Source organism: Echeneis naucrates, chromosome 11 (genome assembly GCF_900963305.1).
Source record: "Echeneis naucrates chromosome 11, fEcheNa1.1, whole genome shotgun sequence".
Lineage (NCBI taxonomy): Eukaryota > Metazoa > Chordata > Actinopteri > Carangiformes > Echeneidae > Echeneis > Echeneis naucrates.
This window is the reverse complement of record NC_042521.1, coordinates 10482396-10503946: the sequence shown is the minus strand read 5'-3', so window position 1 is coordinate 10503946 and position 21551 is coordinate 10482396. Positions and strand designations below refer to the sequence as shown.

General features: G+C 40.9%; 1 protein-coding gene across 1 annotated transcript; it reads right to left on the bottom strand.

Annotated features, from left to right (window-relative positions):
* Positions 1-9786: 9786 nt before the first annotated feature.
* On the bottom strand, positions 9787-19788 carry galnt12 (UDP-N-acetyl-alpha-D-galactosamine:polypeptide N-acetylgalactosaminyltransferase 12). The gene is made up of 10 exons (XM_029514216.1): positions 18954-19788; positions 18504-18673; positions 17884-18073; positions 17552-17737; positions 17286-17403; positions 16724-16900; positions 14790-14921; positions 14517-14630; positions 13443-13598; positions 9787-13180 (listed from the first exon to the last, which is right to left on the bottom strand). The coding sequence occupies exons 1-10, from the start codon at positions 19307-19309 to the stop codon at positions 13043-13045; spliced, it is 1737 nt and encodes a 578-aa protein (XP_029370076.1). The 5' UTR covers positions 19310-19788; the 3' UTR covers positions 9787-13042.
* Positions 19789-21551: the final 1763 nt, after the last annotated feature.

The window sequence follows — 21551 nt, the reverse complement described above, 5'->3', positions numbered from 1 at the left end:
TGAGCAGCAGACATGTTGAATAATTAAAATGCACAGGTGTTTCAAATAATATCAACAACAGCTCTGTTCCATTCAGGTTTTCTCGTAAACCTTGACAGAGTGACACTTTGCACACAACATCATCGAAACTGAGGCAGCTAAACGGAGGTTACAGCAATCCCCTGTTTTTAATCATTATTTACACCCGTGCAACATGTCAACGTGTTTACAAGCAGTTTGTAAACAGATGGTCAGGGTTTAGTAAATACAACTGTGCTACTCCTGTTTTAGGCCATAGTCTAAGGCTTTCTAAACGACACTAGCGAGGCCCCAGCGGGCATTTTCACCTTACCATCGCTCAACAGCGTGAACTCGCCTTCGCAGCGTCGCAGACGGCCCTTCCGGAAGGCCTTACCTGACGCTCCACTCTTCTGCGCAGCCGCAAATAAAATGGCGCCGCCAATCACTGCGTTCCAGAAGAAAAAATGGCCGCCAGCTTCCTGTTGAACGGCGGCTTCACTTTGTCGGAGGATTTGGTTGGCAAGTTTCATGCTGCGCTCGATTTAAAAAATAAACTCGGAAATATCACCCTCGGCGTTACAAAGGACGAGGCGGAAAATCATTGAAACCAATTCATTTTCTGGGGAAATTGCTTCAGGTGGGTCAACTTAACGCTAAAAGCTCTTAAATGACATTGCGATGACTTCCTTACGTAATGACATAAGCTGCGTCATGACGTAATAACAGAATAACTTTATTCAAATTGACTGTCCATCTCGGCAAAAATATGATTTGAAATTAATTTAGATTTGTTGCTTTATTAAAGTGCACCTTTTCATCACATATTTTTTTATTTGTTAAATTATATAACACGGTGTAACTTGTGTTTGGCTATTGAGCTGACCCATCACTACTGCTGACATCACTCACAATACACTTCTGACATCAATTGAAACTTTATATTTAATTCCATCTTATGATTATTGTGGATGTGCTTTACATATACTGTATGATGGCTCATGATTTTAAGACGCACTATGATTGCAAACATGCATGTCTGTAAACCTGAGGACAACGTTCACGTTCACAGAAAAAAACAGATGAGCATAAACTAATTATTACTATTTCCAGGTTAATTTTGGGCCAGAAAATACGCACAACATGATTTAAAGAATATTTTCTGTTAAATACCTGCAATAGATAATTTTGAATGGTCGTGCTACATTAGTCCTGGTCAGAAAAGGGTTATCTAAGACTTTCCATTTTGACATTAAATCAAGAATATGAGAAGAGACTGTAAAGTAGGCCACTGCCTTCAAAAGAGCTTCAGTTGCGGTGGTACTGTGGGAGGACACTATTTTGATTACTGTCAAGTCCTAGTAATAGCAAGAACTATGTCTTACATAATCACACTTACAATGAATGTTTCCAACGTCATCTACAGCATAACTGTTTCATAGCGAGGGTGATTGTTTCAACAGCAATTCCACATGCCTGTGGGATGAATATAACAAGATTAAAACAGAGTAGTTAAGAATATGCACATGATGCAAAAATAAATAAATAAAAAGATATTTTCCTCAAAATATGTGGAGTATAAAGAGGATTTCTGAAGAAACAGTGCTGTGTATGTGCGTGTGTTGAGACGAAAGGGTACATTATTTCCACCCTAGAACAAACACACAGTCAGAAAACAAACCTGAAAACATACAACCTTTTCATGCAGTTAGTTAAAATTATGCTCCTATTCTTCACCACTCCTCAGTTAACAGCATGGTGAAAAACGCTCTCTGCTGTCATGATATTGTTTTCAGACTTGAAAATCAGACAAACAAATATGTATAGCCTTAGAATTCAGACCCAGTGCAGTTTTCAGACATGCCTAAAGGTAAATGAACAAGATAGAACAAGTCTGTTGAATGCAGCATAACCTCAGGTTTAAAGAGCTCCATTCGAAAGTCAGAAGTGACACTATGTCAATGTGTCGCCTCTGTTTTCTTGTTCAGATGTCAGATTGTCAGCTCGATAATGAGGGCCTGGGGTGGCAAGAGAGCAGCATAAATGACCTAGTAGGAAAGCTGGAGTCACGCTATCACACATTAGCCCAAAATTATTAATAAAAACTGTCAGTCTGATCAGTGAGCAAGAACAGATAAATATACAGGAAAATCAAGCACAATTATACTGCCTTATACTGACATACATGCTCGTGTGCACGTGCACTCACTTACTCCAAGTTCTCACTATCATTACATGCATGGCCATTCTTCAACAAAATAAATCTTTGTACAAAGTTTCACTCAAAGTGATAGTACAGTACTTTCAGGAGAGTGAAAGGGAGCCGGAGAAAAGGGCAAAGAGAGCAAATGGTTCAGCGGGGAAATTAGATTGAGAGACAAAGAATAAGCTGCAGAGAAAAAGAATCTCCAGGTATTTCGCAGGGTCAAGTTAATGATAGCCGATGATGCATGTGCATGTGCCACTTCATGGCTTATTGTTGGAAGGGCTAGATTTCAGCTTTCCAAGACCTCCCACCTCAACTCAACCGACCAGCATTAATTATACACAGCCTCTTTCCATCCAGCAAGACAAAGAGGTGCCTGCTTTTAAGAGGTTAAAAGCCGTTGGATAATTTATCCATGTGCGTGCTGATTGGGGTGGTTGTCCATGAAAAATATGACTTCAGGACGGAGTTTCTATATCTCTTCACCAGTGATTGTACTAATGGACACAGGAGACACGCAGACTCTCTGGGCTTCAGCATGTGTATTGATTAGTGATTGCCTACAGCATTGTGTTTAGGTTGAGACTAGGACAACATCTGCTTGGAGGCAATCTCTGCTTATTCAGATAAAACAATCAAAAAATAGGTAACTCTTCAGTCAAAGGTGACAAACTGACTTAGTTCTACACAAATTACAAACAACACATAAAGTAATTAAGGATTAACTCTGAAAATAAACAGACATTTTGGTTCACAACGCTGCTCACCTCCTGTATGGAGCACAAAACAAAAGGGGACAGGTGGCAGGAGAGTCATATACAAGGAGGGCTTCACAAACTTAGATCACACAATTGCATATTGACACTGGACAGCTAACACGGTAACTATATGCAAAGATGGTATGTAATCATACAGTCGCACACATTACTATAATAGATTCTTACATACATACTATTTATTTTTTGAGAAGTGCTTCTGTCTGCATAAACGAACAGACATGTCTTAGGTCAGTGGCATTACATAATACGTTTGCATTGATATTCTCCATTAAAATGTAGACACTCTAAAAAATGTATATGCAGACATAGAAAACATGCAAAATGCATCTGTTTACATATCCTCTCATGAAAATTACATATACACACACAGACGTGAAAAAACTCGCAGATATATACACAGTAAATTGTAGGTTCACACTGCTTGTGAGAGCATGGTATTGTATCATGACTAATCATGATGTCACACAAACCATTAAATGTAAAATATCAATTATGGTTCTTAAGCATTTTCACACAAATATTTAAAACAATCCCACCCCCTTGAACAATAATATTCACACAAACCAGAACTATGTGTTCAGTTTTTTAATAGACCAACTGCTGCTGCCTGAGCACATTATTCACAACAGTAAGGGAACATCCAAAAATATTTTTGCAGGCAAATAGTTTAACAAATGAAAGTCATGAAAGATAGATGAGGAAGTCAGTGCTTCATTCATATTTGATAGCTCGGCTTAAGATGCATTACCCAGCCAACACGACAAGCCATAAGCTAACAGTCCCAGAAATAATGAGCTTGAAGGAGCATCTGTGATGGCAGAGTTTTGTGTGTGTGTGTGTGTGTGTGTGTGTGTGTGTGTGTGCACTTGTGAATAGATTATGGGCAGTGTCTCAGAAATGTTGCATTGCTGAGTGACAGGTGGGCAACTGTTGTCTTTTCTGCCTTTTCAGTTTGATAAACATGAAATATAACTGACACATACATGCTCAGAGATATGTATATGTGTAGCCAATTACACAACCCTGTTGAACATGTCTTGTGTGTGTGTATGTGGCCCCAGGTGCCCATTAAGTTCCCCGTCTAGTTTGCCATTCAGCCAGGCATCAGATCAGCTGATGTGGCTGGATCGATAAGCAGGCTGGCAGACTCTCTTCATTAGGAGTCCCTGGGGCCAGGCCACCTGCCACTCACTCCCAGGCTGCTCTCTGGCAGGAACTCCACAGTATGCCCCTAGCTGCCTGCACTCAATAGATTTTGTGTCTGTGTCTTTTCTTGCATCCTTTGAGTGTTTGCTTCATGGAGGTGTGCCATTTTAGAAAGAAAACTACATACCATACTTTCCATATTACTGATACCCATCAAGAGTAGTGTTCTGGCATCCCTCATTCGCTAGAAGTAGCGAATGATAAAAAGAATAAATTGGACAAAGAGCAGAGGGCAAAAGATGCGAGTTAATGGTGAAAGCATACACAGGTCAAGAGTAAGTCAATCCTCTGATAGGAACTGAGAGAAAAAGTGTGCTCATGCCTTTCTGTCAGTGACTCCAGGGTGAATTCCACTTGCTATGTCACTGCATCTATTGATAAAGATGAGAAACCCTTTGCCATTCTAACACAGGCAAAAATGAAACTTTAGGTACTTGTGAAGTGGCTGAAATGAGGAACACTTTACTGTGGAGTCTCATCATGTTAGTGGATTCAACATTAAATAGAAAAATGTATCAAATCTACATCTGTGAAATTTGATTGTTTCTGCAAAGTCACAGGGAAAAAAAAAATCAATTAAAATGTATTCATGCAGTATGTTTAAATGACTCAAAATGCTTAAGGCTAATCATAATTTTGAGTAGTTAATCAAAGAGCTGCTGTGGAAAGTAGTTTGGAAGTAACCTAGCCAACCGTGCTGGCACACTCAGCTTCCCCCCTTCAACATTGCACAAAGGTCTAATAGCTGTGGCACTTGAGCTTGATGAAAGCAGGCCGATGAAAGCAGTTAGGCAGTAAGAGGAGTTGGCCCTGCTCACTGCCACTCCTCCACATGTCTGTAGGCTCATTATCAGTAAGCAGGCTCAGTGAGCAAAGTCCAACATGCACTATTTCCATTTCCATACCCGCTGAGCATTGCTCACCTGTCACTCTGGAGTACTATTACTCCAAAAACAGGGCCGTCATAGAAAGCAGTGTTAACACTTGTGCATGTATGTGTGTGTGTGTGTGTGTGTGCGCGTGAGTTTCTTTTCATTTCGTATCGGTGTAGCAGTGTAACAGTATCCAAACATCCAAAGTACAACTTGTGTTTCATAACATATCATGTGTTCATTAAACCTGTAAAACTAATGTCAGCCGTCCCCATGGCCCCAACAGTTTGAGGGCCCATACTCCACAGACACCCAGGGGCCGAGAGAATGATTCTCATCGCTGAGATCATCCGGCAAGGGAAGGTGAAGGTAGCAACCGCAAGCAATTAGTGCATCGTCTGACAGTGTGAGACTACTACCTCTTGTCTCTGCTGAGAGATTTTCTGAGCCCTGCGATGTTGAGCCTTATCGATTGGCACACTGGAAAGGGCAATAACCTGGCTCACTGCCCCCCTCCCACCACCACACCCACAGTGAGCTGGTGTCCAACCACAGTGGCACAGTGGAGGCAGGGGAACACTCTACACGTTTAGAGAATCGAAGCTTAACCTTCCTAAAAATGGACCTCAATCATTTCTTACTGAACACCTACTGAGCAGACGTCCGTCGGAGGCTGCTGTACAGCCAGCAGCTAGTTAAGTGAGCTCCGATGGAGGAAGAGCCTCGGGTGTGCTCTATCATGGGACTTGATTTGCAAAAACTGGGCAAACAAGTTAATTATTGAGCTTTAAATGGGCTGATAGGTGGCTTCTGTTAAGTTTGGTCAAACTTTGGGAGGTTGGCATACTGACAGAGATGCACTGGTGTGTATGATTAAATAACTCTGACAAAGACATCAGCTTAATGATTTACATGATTAATACCATGTGTACGCTGCATCAATCCAAGCTACATCTCCAATACCAGGGCAGTTGGTTGTCTATCTGACCAAGCACATCATCATCACATCAGTAATGAATTATGCAGAGGCACGGACAGTCTCTCTCTCTCTCTCTCTTTTTTTTTTTTTTTTTTTTTGCAAGCTCTAAGTACTGCCTCTCTCTTAAGAGGGCATTAGTCAGCTCTGAGATGCTTGAGCTTGGAGCTTGACAATTTCCAGCTTCATTTTTTCCCTCATCGGTTTCTTGTCTACTGCCTCTGCACCAACAGATAATATTAATAGGCCACAGTCATTAGTGCCTTGGCAGGAAAATTATGTTTAAAAAAAATATTTGCATTTAGAACAGGTTCAGAATAGTTGGATCTGAAGCACACTGCAGAGCAAAGTAAAACATACATATTGGAGTTGCTGTGTCAGTGCTGTTTGTGTATTTGTTGTACAACAAGCACATTTAGATATATTTCTCATGCTTACGCGTTGGAGGACCATGTGGAGGACCATCATAACTAACTTACACAGCTGACACTACTCCTGCGAAGTGATGAGGCATTTCATTCGCACATGAGCACACCCAGATAGCAAGGGATCTATGCATTTGACCCGCTTCAGTGAAAAAGCCCCTCAAGAGAGGGAAGAATTTAATTCAGTCATACTCTGTGAAAATAAATGCCCATGTCTTTAATATGTCAGCGTGCGAGACCTATTTCATCTCTTGGGAATGTGGTGAGAAAACAGTATCAGGCAGCGAGTTCTCACTCAGTCTCAAATTTGTCTTCAAGCGTCCCTGTTCAGAATCTTCTCATAAAGTGTCTACAAATATGTCTTCTAGTGTGATCTGCAGCATTGAGCACATGTCAAGCCTTTTAGACAGGAAGTTGGAGCTCAGGTGATCTGGCACAGAGATGGAGCACATTTGTGGTTACACAATTAAGGATGAAAATATGTGAGACTAGAATGGTAATATGTTCCCACAAAATTTGGAAACGGATACCTTTTCATTTTCAGTATTCAAGACTTGAATCCTTGAGGCAACTAAATAAATCTGACTATAAAATGAGTGCTTAGAAGGATTAATAATATCTCAAAAACTGAAGTGGACCTGAGTGAACTAAACTAAGCCAGATCAAATACCTAAAAACACAGTTAGAGGGGAGAAATAAATCAACCACATCTCTTTCTGTCCACGGGAAATGTATACAGTATATTTCCCTGAGGGGTGGAGGCAGTCCATTTGGCAAGCAATCAAGTAATCTGATGAAGTGAAATGAATGAGAGCGGGACAGAATGGTTAATCGCCTGTGGAAGCATTTTTATCTCGTAGGAACACATTAAAGAGGTATTCTGTCAATGTAGGCTATGTTGGGGGAGGCTGTGAAAAATCACAGTCTGCCGGGGTGTGAATCAATGTGACTCTGGTGTTCTTTAGAAGAATACATAATTTCTGCCAAACTTGATTTGCTCCTTGAGAGGTTTCAACATTGCAGCCGACAAGAAAACTCAGTGGAAAAACACCAATCAGAGTGTGAAGAGTCAAACTGCATCACAGAGAAATATCTGCACAGAACAACACGCCATAGTCCAAACTGTTGCCTCCATCTATGACATTTAAATACGTACCCACATTCTGCCATGTCCATTTGCTGTGGGAGAGAAAAGAGTGACAGACTGAGTTTTTAGCAGACAAGTGTGAAACACACTGTGACTCCCTCGCCTCTCTCACCATGGAAATGCTTCATTAATTACATCAAAAGTGTCACCCAGGATCACCAGATTTGCATTCTGTGATTCGGATGTATTGGAACAGCAAATCACTGCAGCAAGAAGTAAAAATACTGTTCACAAGATCGCCATTTTAAGTGAAATGAGTTCTTTTGCTGCTGCATACAATGTTTCGAATCTGGTTTTGCACATAAAAATCAGGATTCTGAAAAGGTGTTCAGGAGTCCTCCTTTCTTCTTTTGGCAATTCCTAATACAACAAACACAAAACACACAGCCATGGGCACCCTGTTACAAACTGAACCATCTGTGTAGCAAGTCTGTGCAAGTGACATGTGAGTCATTATCAAGGATTAGTCCGTTAATGTCATTAACGAAGATGTGGTCCACCATTTTACAGCTACGTTCTGACTGTGGGGTGAGAAATGATCCATTCTGTAATCACCTTCATAATCAAAGTCAAAGACTCACCTCCTTGCTTTGATAATTCTCACCTATGTTTAATCTGCTCAGGGTGAAGATGGAAGCGCAGTTTTTTTGTGATTGCTCAGTTTCTCAGTGGGATCCTTGTGAGGACCAACTCCACTGGAAGCCACAGAGGGAGTAGCTCAGGGAAAATAAGGAAGAAGCAATCTGCCTTTGATACCGCATTGGCTGGTTACACTGAAATGGATTAGCTGAGCTCGATTCAACACCGAAAAAGGCTTTAAGTCAAGCTACATCTGGGAAGCTGGTACTCTGAGTATTTCTAAGTACATCATTTGCAACCCATAATTCTTCCCATCCTCGCTCTACTGAAGTGTTATAGCAATATTTATGTTTCACAAACTGTGTTCTCCAGATGCCTATTTTTAAGGGCATACACACCTGAAATTCACACCTTTGCGTCTTAACTCCAATAATTAGATGTCATTGTGAGCATTCTGCTGTCTTTCAAGCTGGCAAGGTCACATACTGTTTTAGTTTGACTTTGCTTGCTTAAAAAACCGATAATTTGTCAGGGTTATGTGACTATATCAACTGAGAAACTTAAAGGAAGCATTGCTGCTTTCTTCACTGTTTGATCCACTTCAGACGCAAGGCAGCAGCAGCACATAAGCAATGTTGTGCTATCTCTGTATCTAGGCCTCACATGTTTGCTGCACCGTCTGGAGGCCCTCCTGAAAGTGAAAGTGTGTCATCTAATGTATGCAGCCAGCAGCCAGTGCTCCTGAGCTGTCCTGGGTGTTGGGGATTACATAAACTAAACCATCATACAGCGTGTGCATGCGACTATTGGACACTGGTGCTGCAAAAAAGGAAAAAAAAAAAAAAAATTACAACGAAATACAGAGTTTCTGTGGAGAGAGTCACCGAACTTCACATATAATGCAATTTTGTACTGAAAACTTCAGAGATGCATCCAAAAGATTAGGATGAGGCAGAACTGAAGATGGCAGCAGGGTTCATTTTCTTAGGAAGCAGCAGAGATTTGTCAGAATGTGAAGATTTGTGGGAAGTTCATCAGACCACGTCGTTCTCTGCAAGAGAGAAACCACCTTGTCTCTTGCTGGAGCTTCCACTTGTATGTATTTTGACCTTTTCTGATCCTTTGAGGTGTTCGATTTTAATCTGAGAATGCCAAAACCAGGTTGACATGGTGGATCATTCCCTGTAGTCCACACTCAGCCTGTGTGTGCACTGAAAACAAGAGGAACACATCATCAATGAGTAACTGACAGAGACTGCAGGGCAGAGGGTCAAAACACGAGGAAACAGAGCCACTGTTCTCCACCGCACTGTCGCTGCTAATCAAACCATTTAGATATGGTTGGAAAATCTGTTTCTTCTCACTTTCCTCTGAGCAGCTTGATTCACCTCTCCATCACAGTTGAATGTGGAGGATCGCCTGTTTCGCTGCTTCGGGATGCTGATGAGTCACAGTCTTACAGTTAAACAACGGTGTACTGTGAGAGCAAAAGAATTTGCTGTCACGGAAATGAACTCAACTACAAGTGTTGATTCTCGATTTTAACATAAAGCTGAACACTGAAAAACAAAGAAATTGATGAACAAGAAGAGGCATTCATCCATATGAAAAATTTTCTTTTACTTATACTGTATTGCATTTTCCAACAAATTTAAGCAAGCTCACAAGATTCAAATATAGTTACTGAATCCAGCAAATACAAAAATAATGTTTATCACATCCTTCACTTTCCTAATAACAATATAAGGCCACTGGAGTATCTAAGAGCATTAATACATCAAACTCAGTGTTGAATTCCAGCATTATTATTTGTGCAGAATTTCCCATATAGATGAGTTCCCATTATAAGCAAAGAACTATATGCTGCTGTAAAGCAACACGGTCTGGTCCATTAGGGTTTGGCAAAGTTCAATCAGCCCCTTTACAGGTTCAACAGCTCTAACACATTCCTGGAATACCACAATTTACAAACGTCTGCTTGGTATAAAAATCCTTTATCACCTGCCAGAGAAATATGACCCCAGCTTGCGAATATCAATTTTACTGCAACTGTGTGTAGAACGTCGAATTAGCATACAATATAACACCATCGTATGGAGAGCATGTCTGGAATAACAGATGGCCACACTGAACAATAACTTAACCCCCCTAATGACAGGGTAGAATATTCATACAGCATTCACAGGCTAAAGAAAATGAAAACACTGTCACTTCCTAAGTGTTCAAACCATAAAGCACAAACACTGTATTCAAAGAGCAGTTTCACATATTCCCGATGAGTGTGATGTTTTGTGGATATTATTCACTTCAGCAATTTTGAAGTCTGATATCACAGAGAGCTCAACCACACAAGCAACCGTGTACAGCTTTGAGATATGGTGCTCTTGCTTAAAAACCCAAAACAACTAATGCCCTGAAATGATTCCTCTTTCCCTCTCTGGGTGAAGGACACCCCAACCTTCCTCCTGGTCATTTGGTCCATTTATTACAATAATCGTGTCCATAATCGTGGTCGACTCGTATTGGCAGTAAAAGCCTTTATGGGCTACTGGGAACTCTGACCCCAGGAGTTACTCCATATTCTAGTATGATTGAAACTGATTTTATGCTTGTGTCAGTGCAGTTATCCTGCAATGTTTTTTTTGTTTTTTGTTTTTGCTCTGCACACTGCAGTAAAATTGTAAAGGTAAGTTCCAGGTGGTGCGTAATGCACATCTTGCTCAGTCCCTTTAGGCTTGTACTAAGTGAGCTCATATGGACAGATGTTAGCATGTTCCTGCAAAATCTCCATTATACATCTTATTCTTCTCCCAGCTGTGACACAGCCAAAGTCCTCCCATTCCCATCTCTCGTTTATCTTATTGTGAGTATACATTCTCAATCAATAGCAAAAATCTATTTTAGTCTGATTATCCCTTAACATCAATTCCAAATGGAGCACCTTTGAGACTGATGGCCAACAGGCTGTGAAGGTTAATGGTAAGGAAGAGGTCACAAAGTACTTCAGCCGTCCTCTTCCATTATCTACTTCTGCTGTCAAAAACTGTACTCTTGATTTCCTCTCATAAATCAAATCTTAAGAAAATGACTAAACTAGCTCTCATGTCACAAGGATTTGGCTGGTGCAAGTTCAAAAGACAATATGCTGGTGCATGCCCCTGACACAGAGGAGAGGTGCTGGTAAAGAATTGGGAAAGTACCAAAAAAAAAAAAAAAAAAAATCGAAACAAAAGAAAAATCAGCCAGGAAGCCATCTGCCATCCCAGCACTCTGGAGACACCAATAACCGTCTCCTCCTCTGCCATGTTTCTTTTATTCCCTCTTCAGCGCCTGAGGAGCAGACACAGAAGTGACCACAGCTCCAAACAGTGGGATCTATAGTTGTCAAAACAGAGGCAGTGTACACAAATCAGCACAACCCTCCAAACTGCATGCATTTACTCAGGAGTTAGACAGGAGTGTTCTATTTCCCTTGTATATTATCAGCAGAAGGGCATGTGTAATATAAACATGTAGTCATAACTTAAACTATTGCTTTCATTTGGTCTCATTGTGTAAAAAAAAAACAAAAAACAAAACATACATATTCAACACTTTCCTTCATGGTTGCAAAATGTGTAGAGAAATAAAATTACAAGTCTTTTGCATCTATCACTTTCTATGGGTTCTTGTTGGACCAGTACGATGAGGGGGAAACAAAATCCAATTCTTGCAATTTCAGTGTTTACACAATTCCACCCACCTGCATACAATGTTGTGACTGTTGTTTACATGTTTATATTGCTACTGTAAGATAATAATAGTTCACTCTTCTCCAATATACATCATTAAAAAAAACAAAAAAAAACAACATAGTTGCATGAACGCATGAATTCAATCCTTTAAATTTGGCTAATATTAATCATTTAAAGCTGCAGACGCAGGTATAATACACTCAGTGTCTTTGTATGAGTGAAAAAAACTGCCCTTTTTATTTTAAGTTAGACCTGTATTTCAAAATTACCTCAGTGAGCTCAGAGGAGAATAAAAGTTTTGACTGTTATCAGTAGTTGAGTGATTCAGTTCAAGATTTGCTGGGTACTTGCATATGCCTGTGATTTAAGGCTTTTATCTAAGCCACCAGTATGTTAAGAGTAGCAAGTCTTCAATGTCTTGAAAAGGTTCTTAACAAAATACCTGAAGATTTGTCCCACTTTCTCTTGATAAATAGAAAGCAGAGTACAGATATTCAGTACAGAGGAGGAAAGTTTAGTGCAGAGAGGTGTGTTGGCCCCCTCTAGAGGAGAATATAGAATGTCTCATGATGTAACTGAACATCTCTGATGTCAGCCAGGACCTAATAAGCAATCTCTGTTTTTGACTGAGATGTTAAGCAGTTTTTTTCTATCAGATGGAGCACACAGGTTTCTGTGTCTGTCAATGTGCGTACATAGCCACTGAGCTAATCTCAGCTCATTCTATAAAATTTCACCAGCAGTGGAGTGAGGAAATGTAGAAAGAAAAATTTCAGCCATCAACAGATTATCACTAATTGTCAAGTATCTCCTTATATAGAAAAGCAGTTTCCGTTCCAGTGAACTCCTGCGTCCCACAAACAGCATCAAAATCAAAAATATTCCCACAAATATCATCAATAGAATTTCTGCTGATTCATTAAATCCAGCCAGCAGAAATGTGCAAAGGTTGAAGTTTGGAAGTTTGGAAGGGCATCATAAAAGCTTCCTCTTCTCAGCTCATTTCAGGGCAAGGCACACACACGCACAAAAAAATGTGTAATTCAATCCACCAATGTTCCTCCTCAGGAGGCCAGTCTAGGTTAAAGAGAGATTTGTACATATCTTCGGGGTTGATGCCTTTAAGTTCTCTCCTCAAAGAACCATTTCTGGTGGGGGCTGTCTGAACAGGGCTGCAGGGAGGGTGCTGGGGTCCCGTTGTCTGTCTTGACTATTGCCTCGACACATTTCTGGCTCACCACATGGTATAGACTTCCATCCTGAGAAAAGCCAAGTTGGACGATATGTACTATTACAATTAATTACAATAGGTCCATGCTTGTTAATCACTTTTCACAGTCAGTGACTGAAAACTTGGTCCCTGCCTTATTTTGAAGGTAAGTGGTGGCTCATGAAAAAATACAATAAATAATCGGTAACACCGAATGATATATTGTGTTACACTTGTCTTTGTCTTACAACTCTTCATTCTTTAAATATAGATTCATAAATACAGACACAAACAGAAATAAATGGTTGTACCTTCCGAAAGACAAATTTCTGATCTGCAGGCACAGGTTGACCTGGTTTTTTACACAGCTGGACAGTCAGGTAGGTGCTGATGTTGTCCCCTACAACACATCCTGCAGGTTCTCTCGTGTTATAGCGGATCTCACCATTCGAGGAGTATTCGAAGAACTGTGGGAGGAGATGCAGTTGGATTTCAATCTAAAACTTTTTTTTTTTTTTTTCAATTATGAAATGGCAAGTAAATGGAAACATACACATTTTTTTAATGAAAGTTTCAAATCTTTCATTTGAAATAGAAATTAAAATAGAATTTGCTGCATGGAAATGAATGCCATCAAAAATGAAGATGAGATTTTCACTTACAGACTGCAATAAATCACTTAATCAAAAAAGAAAGACATTGTTTGACTTGCATGCCAAATTTCCAGTGAATCTCAACTAATGGAAAAAAAACTGGCAATTTAACTGTCAAAAGTTTGCGGTCCTGCATAACAAAAGGCGAACCACACAAACACCACAGAGACGTCAGTGTGTGTCCACAGAAAGCTGCTGGTATAACAATGATGAATTTCACAGTGTTTCCTGGACGATTGTCAACCACATGGAGAAAAGCAAGGAAATATATTTTCCTTGGTATCAACAAGACCAGCATATAATTTTTCTATCTGAGATAGCTGCATTCAGTCCACTATTGTCAAGATTTGTAAAGATAAAAATAGAAAAATAAAAGAGTGCAAGTTTGGAAGAAAGATGAGGAGGAGAAAGAGAAGGGTAAGAAAGGGAAGCGATTAATCATAATGAGGTTACTGACTGGGTCAGATGACTACAGGGGCATTTCAAATTCTTGTAAACAAATATGTGGCACAATTTTATATCACTGAAGGAAAGACTTCAGGTTATATGAACTCAAACATTATTAAAATGTCAGTGGGCCTTGTGAAAAGTACTTGAAATTTTTGATAAGACAGGTTTTCATCTGTGACATTTAATAGTTTTTGAAAGTTTTGGGTAAGTGGACTCTTCACCAGATATCAAGATTAATTCAAAAACGAGGACTTGTCATCCTGAAAGAGTAATGTCCAGTACCTGGTTCTGCCCCATGCCATGACACTGGTAGAGGATGACCCTTTGCCCCACCACTGTGTGATCATCTGCAGGATTGTAGTCAAAGCAGTAGCTGGTCTTGCCCCGGTTTTTAAGCTATAACAAACAAAAATCTGTTACACCAATGAATATTTTCAGGATTTTCCAAACTATTTTAGTGTTTTTTTGCTCAGCTGAACAAGGTGCAATCTAATTTCTGAAAATTGGTTCATTGTTCTTCAATTTAAAGATGGAAATCAGTGCCTCCATTCTCACCATTCCGAACATGCCTGGCTTATCCTCTGGGATGTGAACATCAGGATAAACATTATCCAGATACCACCTGAAGCTCTTACAGCCCAACTTCTCTCTAAGCGTCTTCCGCTCTGTCACATCTCCAAAGGCCTCCTAGAAAAAAAGGCCGCAAATCATAGTTCACGTTCATTATTTCAGCTCCACCTTAATGTCTTAACATCCTGCAAAGAATAAGCCACTGCAAAATAACAGGGCTCATGCCAGTAAACCTTCCCTTCAGCCAAGTCAAATAAGAGTGACAGGTTCAACCAGGGTTTACTATGAATGTGGTACAAACATTGTAACTCATGTAAATGGCTTCATACACCTAGTAGTAACACCTATCTAAAATACAGAAATCATGCATAAGGATTGCTCCAGTGTTGGGAAGAAGATGGTCTCTCTTTAGATCTGCCTGTGCACATATGCTCACCCCACCGTCTGCAGCACAGCAGGATGATGATGGATGACGGCGGTTTGCCCAGGCAGCGCTCTAATTGGCCCTTCATCAATTTATTAGGTCAAAAGAGGGATTCCAAAAGTGACAGGTCACAAGGGGGAGAAGTGCTATGGACCATAAGAAGACAATGGCGGCAAGTGGAGGGGCCACTTACATGGGACTATAAAGTGCCAGTGCAGGTGTTACATGTAATGTAATGGTGACTAACAGCCCCATGATAATCCAAAACTGGATTAATAAGAGGTCACTGAGAGAAACAAAGCTAAAAGTGCAATTAGAAGCCAATGTAAGCCAATGAAGAGGAAAGGCCAGAAAAATGCTTTTAGATAGTCCCATGTCCACTCTCTACTCTTAGTCATCCCAGAAATGTAACTGAATCTAGCTAAAGGTGAACATTTCATTATTCAAACAGCAGTTGGCAACATAACTACATGGATCGAGTCATTGACTTCAGCTGCAGTGACCTGTTACCCAATATATGGTTTTCTGCTCTGCAGAGAGAGCATTTAATGGCCTACCATACTGGAAGGGTATGATAAAATAGATAAGTGACTGACACAATATAAACTGATATATGCTAGTGATTAGTAAAAAAGGGGGTGATGTCTACTAACAACAAACCTCGGGTAGTCAAGTGATCCTAAAGGGACAAAATCTAGAACTTTGTGGGGGTAGATTCAAGAGATTCAAAAGGAATATGCAAAGAAATCTTGACAAATGTGCTGTTTTTTGCTTAGTGTAATAGGATTATAATAATACTATAAGACTACTCATAATTTTCAACAAAATATGCAAGTTTCTGAAAATGTATAAAGCTCAGAAGCATGAGCAAAAATAACAGATTATGAAAATTTGAGGATAAAATGAGAATATATCATCTTTTGTTAAAATAGCTGAGGGAGCTGAGTCATGTAGTACATATTTGGAGGCCTTGGTGTTTTGGCTTTATCCTGCAACAGGTGGGAAAGGCCGCCTCATCGGAGCCATCTGATCTGTGTTTAGAGAGCACGATCTCACACTAACCCACCCACTCTTATGCACGCAAACATACAATAGCGGGGCACATCATGTGTTTGTACTGCACTCATCAAGTCAAGGTGAGGTTGGTGACACCCGTTGGCATAGAGGGACATGGAAAGGTGGTAATCACACACCAGAATGCCCTGACACCCCTGTCACCTTGGGTGTCCACTGCTCATGTATCCCAAGTGTCACTTAATCAGGGAAGCTTTGTCACTACAGTGGGAGTGTAGTGTGTGTTTAGTTTGTAAGAGAAGGGAGTGCATGTTATCTTAAGCATGTTTGTGTGCCAATGGTGAAATCAAGTAATTAAAATGCAGTTGAAAAACACACTGCCATCACAATACTCCACAAAGAAAATAAGTTCACTCATTAAATGTGTCAAAATGCTCACAGAATAGTTTTCTACATCCACGTATCATCTGTACAGACTCACCAATCGTGCATGTGGGTTTCGGTGGTAGTAAAGCTCTTTGTACTCATCCATCCAGACCTCTGCAGCTCTCACACTGTTTGCCAAAGCTTTATTCCGTGAGTAAGGGGCCTTTTTCGGGAACACATGGCCCACATGGGAGCAAGGGTGGACCTCCAGGCTGCCCCCACACTGCCAAATCTAAGAGACATCAACATCAGCACGAGGACCTGGTTAGTGTCTCAGTCATGACTCGATCATAATTAGGCACCACAAAGCACAGCCTTGTTGTTGAAGAGTTTGGAAACAAAATGCTGCTTTGGGCTCCTTGACATTGGGATTATGCTGTTATCAAAGGAAATGGGATGTTCAAATTCTTCACTGCTCTTTAGCCCTTTTTCACTGGTTTTCATATAGTTTAGGTCTAAATGTGAACCAGATGTGTCTTGTTTTTAAATTGTGACTTGGTGCTATAATCTATGTCTGGAGAGAGTATGCGAATTATGCCAATTTTCCATAACTCAGAAGCGTGAATAAGTAGAACACATGTACAAAGACAAATACACAAAGGTAACAGAATTTTTACCCTGAAGGAGAACTCCAGGTTCTCGCCTCCCCACACCTCCATCCCTGTGTCATATGTTCCCAGGTATTGGAAATACTTCTTGCTTACAGCAAACAGACCACCTGCCATGGTCGGAGACCTGGGAGAGAAACAGTTCAGACAATCACTTGCCTTCATTTTATAACCTATAACTCTGGATGAGGTTTAGCGCAACTGGGCAGTGTCTCAGTAAGCCTTAAAGTAAGATCTCATCTGTTATCCGCAAATAATGTTCACATGTGACACACCTGATGACATCAGTGGGTGAGCGACGGCGTTTCTGCTCATGCTCTGGGATGGTGTGCCAGGTGAAAACCAACCGCCAATCAAACCCCCCAATCTGAGGTTCACCGGAGTTGCCTAAATACTGGAAGGTGTTCCAGTCAATCACATCAATGACGGGACACACCACAGCTGTTGGCTCCTCTTTGATTCTTGTGGAAAAAGGAGAGAGTAGTGCTATAAAGCAGGCAAAATTTGTACTATAGTGTTCAATTGGAAAAACAAAACAGAAGTCCAATATTTGGCAGAATGCATGGCAGGAGGAATCCTTTCTTTTCCCTGATGTGGATTTCCTCACCTTTGGAGCAGGGGCTCTAACCAGCCTTCGTGACATTCACAGTGACAGTCCAGGAAGGTCAGCACATCTCCTGTAGTTATGGACGCCCCTAACAACCGCGCCCGCACCAACCCTTCCCTCTTGGTGGCCCGGATCAGACGCACCTTCCTTAATCCTGAAATGTACTTTTCCAATGGCTCCTTCAGATGAGCTTCAGGAAATTAAACAGACAAAAAACAGAACAATTCTAATTATTCACAAGCCTTTGTATTGCCAGCAGTGGTTAAGTGGGAGAGGCAGACATTGAATCATTTATATAGCGACGTATTTGAGAAACAATCCACAAAGTGTAGTGCCTACTAATATTCAATGTGTCTCTGGATACCAAACAAATACAAACTAGAAAATAATTGATCCCAGCATATTTCTATAGATAAAAAAAATCATGTGTGAGACTATCTTTGCCCATGCAGCATAAGATTTTCCTTCCCTAATAACTGAAATGCCGGTCTATCATTCTCCCTTCTGTCTGACAAACCAGCAACTTTTCTTTGTGTGTCCCTCTGACAACTGCTCTGTCCTCTCCCTCAGTCTGCCAGCCCATCACCCTCTCCACCTGTCCTCAGTTCCCTGTGCCTGACCTCTATCACTGTAGTCGTCCACCAGGACCACCTCCTTCAGCAGGATGTCAGGGGACGTCTCCAGCACACTGTGGACTGTCCTCAGCAGGGTGGACCAGGCCTCGTTGTAGAAGGCAATCACCACAGAGGTTGTTGGCAATGACCGGTAATCATATTTCAGGTCTCTGCAACTGGAAGGGAAGAATTCAGTTGAGGCAGCAAAGGGTGTGGAGTGTAGCTGTATATCAAACTGTTGGCAGGAGTAAGAAGCTGAGTAAATACACCTCCATAACCAAATTAAGTCAACACAACAGATAGCTTTATAAGATAAAGAGAGTTATTACTCCACCCAAACAGCAAATAATGTCATAGTGCAGTGTGTGGTGTTGCGGTGGCACTTGTTGTGTACTTTAACATGAATCCTGACAAACAGGCTGGTCAGTGTTTCTTTGCTCTGACACAGACACTTACAGCGGGTTCCATTTCTCCGGCAGTCTGCGATGTAGTGACACTTTGTCACTGACATAAATGTTAATCTGGTTCTTCTGCAGACTTTCTTCCTCTTTCCTCTTCTCCTCGCCGTGCAGATTCAGTTTGACAGGTCTGCCCATTTCCCCCAAAGCGTTTAAATCTAACGGGGGCTTTTCGTAGACGGTCCTCTTCAGGTGTTCATCTCCCAGCTCCGCTCCCTCCACAGGGGCCTCTCTTCGATTCGTCTCCCCCACGTCCCCGGAGCTGTGTCTGGAAAATATCAGATACCAAAGAAAAGTGGCACCAAAGAAGAAAAACACAAGCTTGGGTCGATGTCTCCTTCCGCAGGCTGCCATAGTGTCCCTTCCTCTGTGCCGAGCAGAGCGGAGCTTTCATCCCCGGAGGAGCTCAACTCTCACTCCGGCTGGATACTTGCAGTTTTAACCGCATACTCTCCGGCGACGTTAACTGGAGTTACCGAGAGTTTTCATTTTGTCGGAAGGGACTTCAGCCAGCTGTGTGTGTGGAGGAGGGGGGTTGTTTCCTCTTCTTCTATCCGGACCTTTACCGCCTGTGTCTCGGAGGACTTCGGGGCAGCTCCCGCCTCCCGAGAACTGATTAACGGCTCGGATTAATTATCTGACAGGATTAGCTCGCTGCCCAACGCGCACAAAACTAATCCCGGTCACGGTTTTCTTCAGCTTTCACTTCAACAAAAGGCGACAAATAAATAAGTACACGCTTGCCGAGTTGTCCGTCAGTGTAAAAAGCGAGAAAGTTTGTGTGGGGCCCGTCGTAAACTTCGTCCGCGTCAAGTTGTGTTGAAGGAGGAACTGTGTCCAGACCGAAGCAGCGACCACATTTCCGGTTTGCGGATCTCAAAGTAAAATCCGCAGTGTGCAGGTTTGTGAAGGAGAGGAAGCTAAAACGTGTAGCACATGCTAATTAGAAACCACCGCGCCGTGCAAATATATTATGCGATGCTAAAAAAAATAAATGTAAAAAAAAAAAAAAAACGCCTACAGCTTTCAGTTGCGGTCATTTTGTACTGTTTCATTCAGGAGGACTCAGACTATTTCCCGGTAAAGCATTTCTGTCAGCACACTTCTGATTTATAAGGCTGGATGAAATTGTGGGAATTTTGTACTGTCTTCTATTGGACTAATTTGAAAGGAGTTTTAAAATTACCGAGATAAACAATCGGTCCAAGCTTGTGCTTTTATTTTTAAAGCGCGCTAGTTGAAACGGAAGTGCTCAGAATGTCTTATCTATTTGATGAAGGTGAAGTTCAACTCCGCAGTCAGCGCTGGTCAATCCTTTAAAGCAGCTGCAGCTGAGATTTTGGTCAAATGTCAGCCATTTCCCTTTCCATAATCTGGTTTTGTCTTTATTTGGACAGCCGATGAGAGGAAGACAGGGGACAGATACAGCACAGGGCTGCGGTTCTTTCTGAACTGTAATCAATTGTAACGTTAATTAAGGCTGTAACATTAGATACGAGTTGTGAGAGCAGTTTTTTCTTCCTGTTCATTAAACATTAACTGAAACGTATTGCGAGCTCAGCCTGAGATAAGATACGTATCTTGGCGGTAAAACCTATTGGCCAACATTTTTTTATTTATAGCACATTAAAATATAGCTCATAGCTTTCTTTAATAATAATACATTTACTCAGTACTCAGTATTTAAAAAAAATGGATGCAAACTCATATGTCATGTACCTGGGTCCCTACTTCATAAAAAGCTACTTGTCATTCATATGAAATTGATATGAAAGCTCTTTATACTAACTATGAAATCTGACACAAAACGTATGTTTAAACAAATTAAAATGATAAATTATTAAGGCGATCATTCAAGGAGAGAAGGTAATTTGAGTGGCATCCTGTTTGATCTGGTACCCATATTGTGAAAACCACAAAGAGACACGGGAGGGCAATAAGTCATCCATGGAATTATAATATACCACGGATGACTGGGCCAGTCTTGTGAGTGTGATAGAAAATTATTTTCATGCAACAGATATTTGATGCAAATGTATCTGCAGGATGGAGATAGACTTCTCTTTCTGTTTTTTGTTTTTCACATTGGAGTTATAACTCCACAACAGACAGATCCAGTGCATGTTATATGTTGCAATTAGTAAATACAATAAAAAAGACATCATGGCATCAAGACTGTAATATTTCCTTTATTTTTACTTTAGTGTGTCTTGTCTCTGCTACAAGTGTTTAAATGGGAAACAACAGAAACACCCATGTTCAACTGAACCAACAGACAGTTAAGGAAGTATTTCATAATCATCCATGTGATAACAGTCTTCTATTAACTGAACCAAGCCCTTCATATTTGCCTCTGTGACTCACTCCTTATTTACTATGAGTCACATTCAGTCACATTTGTTGCCTGTTTCATTCAAACAAAAATATAAAGCACCCAAAAAGCCTGTGAGATTAGAAATGTGTTGGGATTGGGATGGCCCTAATCAATCCCCTCTGGAGCAAAAAGCTTAAACAGTATTATGGCTGAAAGTTGGAAAAACACAGTAACAACTCGTCAAGAGACCAGAGGTTTTTTCTAATAAGTAAAACTGGATTG

Excerpts from the sequence above, each read along its gene's own strand:
- galnt12 (XM_029514216.1), bottom strand. The coding sequence starts at position 19,309 with ATGGCAGCCTGCGGAAGGAGACATCGACCCAAGCTTGTGTTTTTCTTC. Across the intron at positions 18,074-18,503 it reads GGACGACTACAGTGATAGAG|CTCATCTGAAGGAGCCATTG; the intron begins GTCAGGCACAGG and ends AATTTCCTGAAG. Across the intron at positions 14,922-16,723 it reads GAAACCCACATGCACGATTG|GAGGCCTTTGGAGATGTGAC; the intron begins GTGAGTCTGTAC and ends CTTTTTTTCTAG.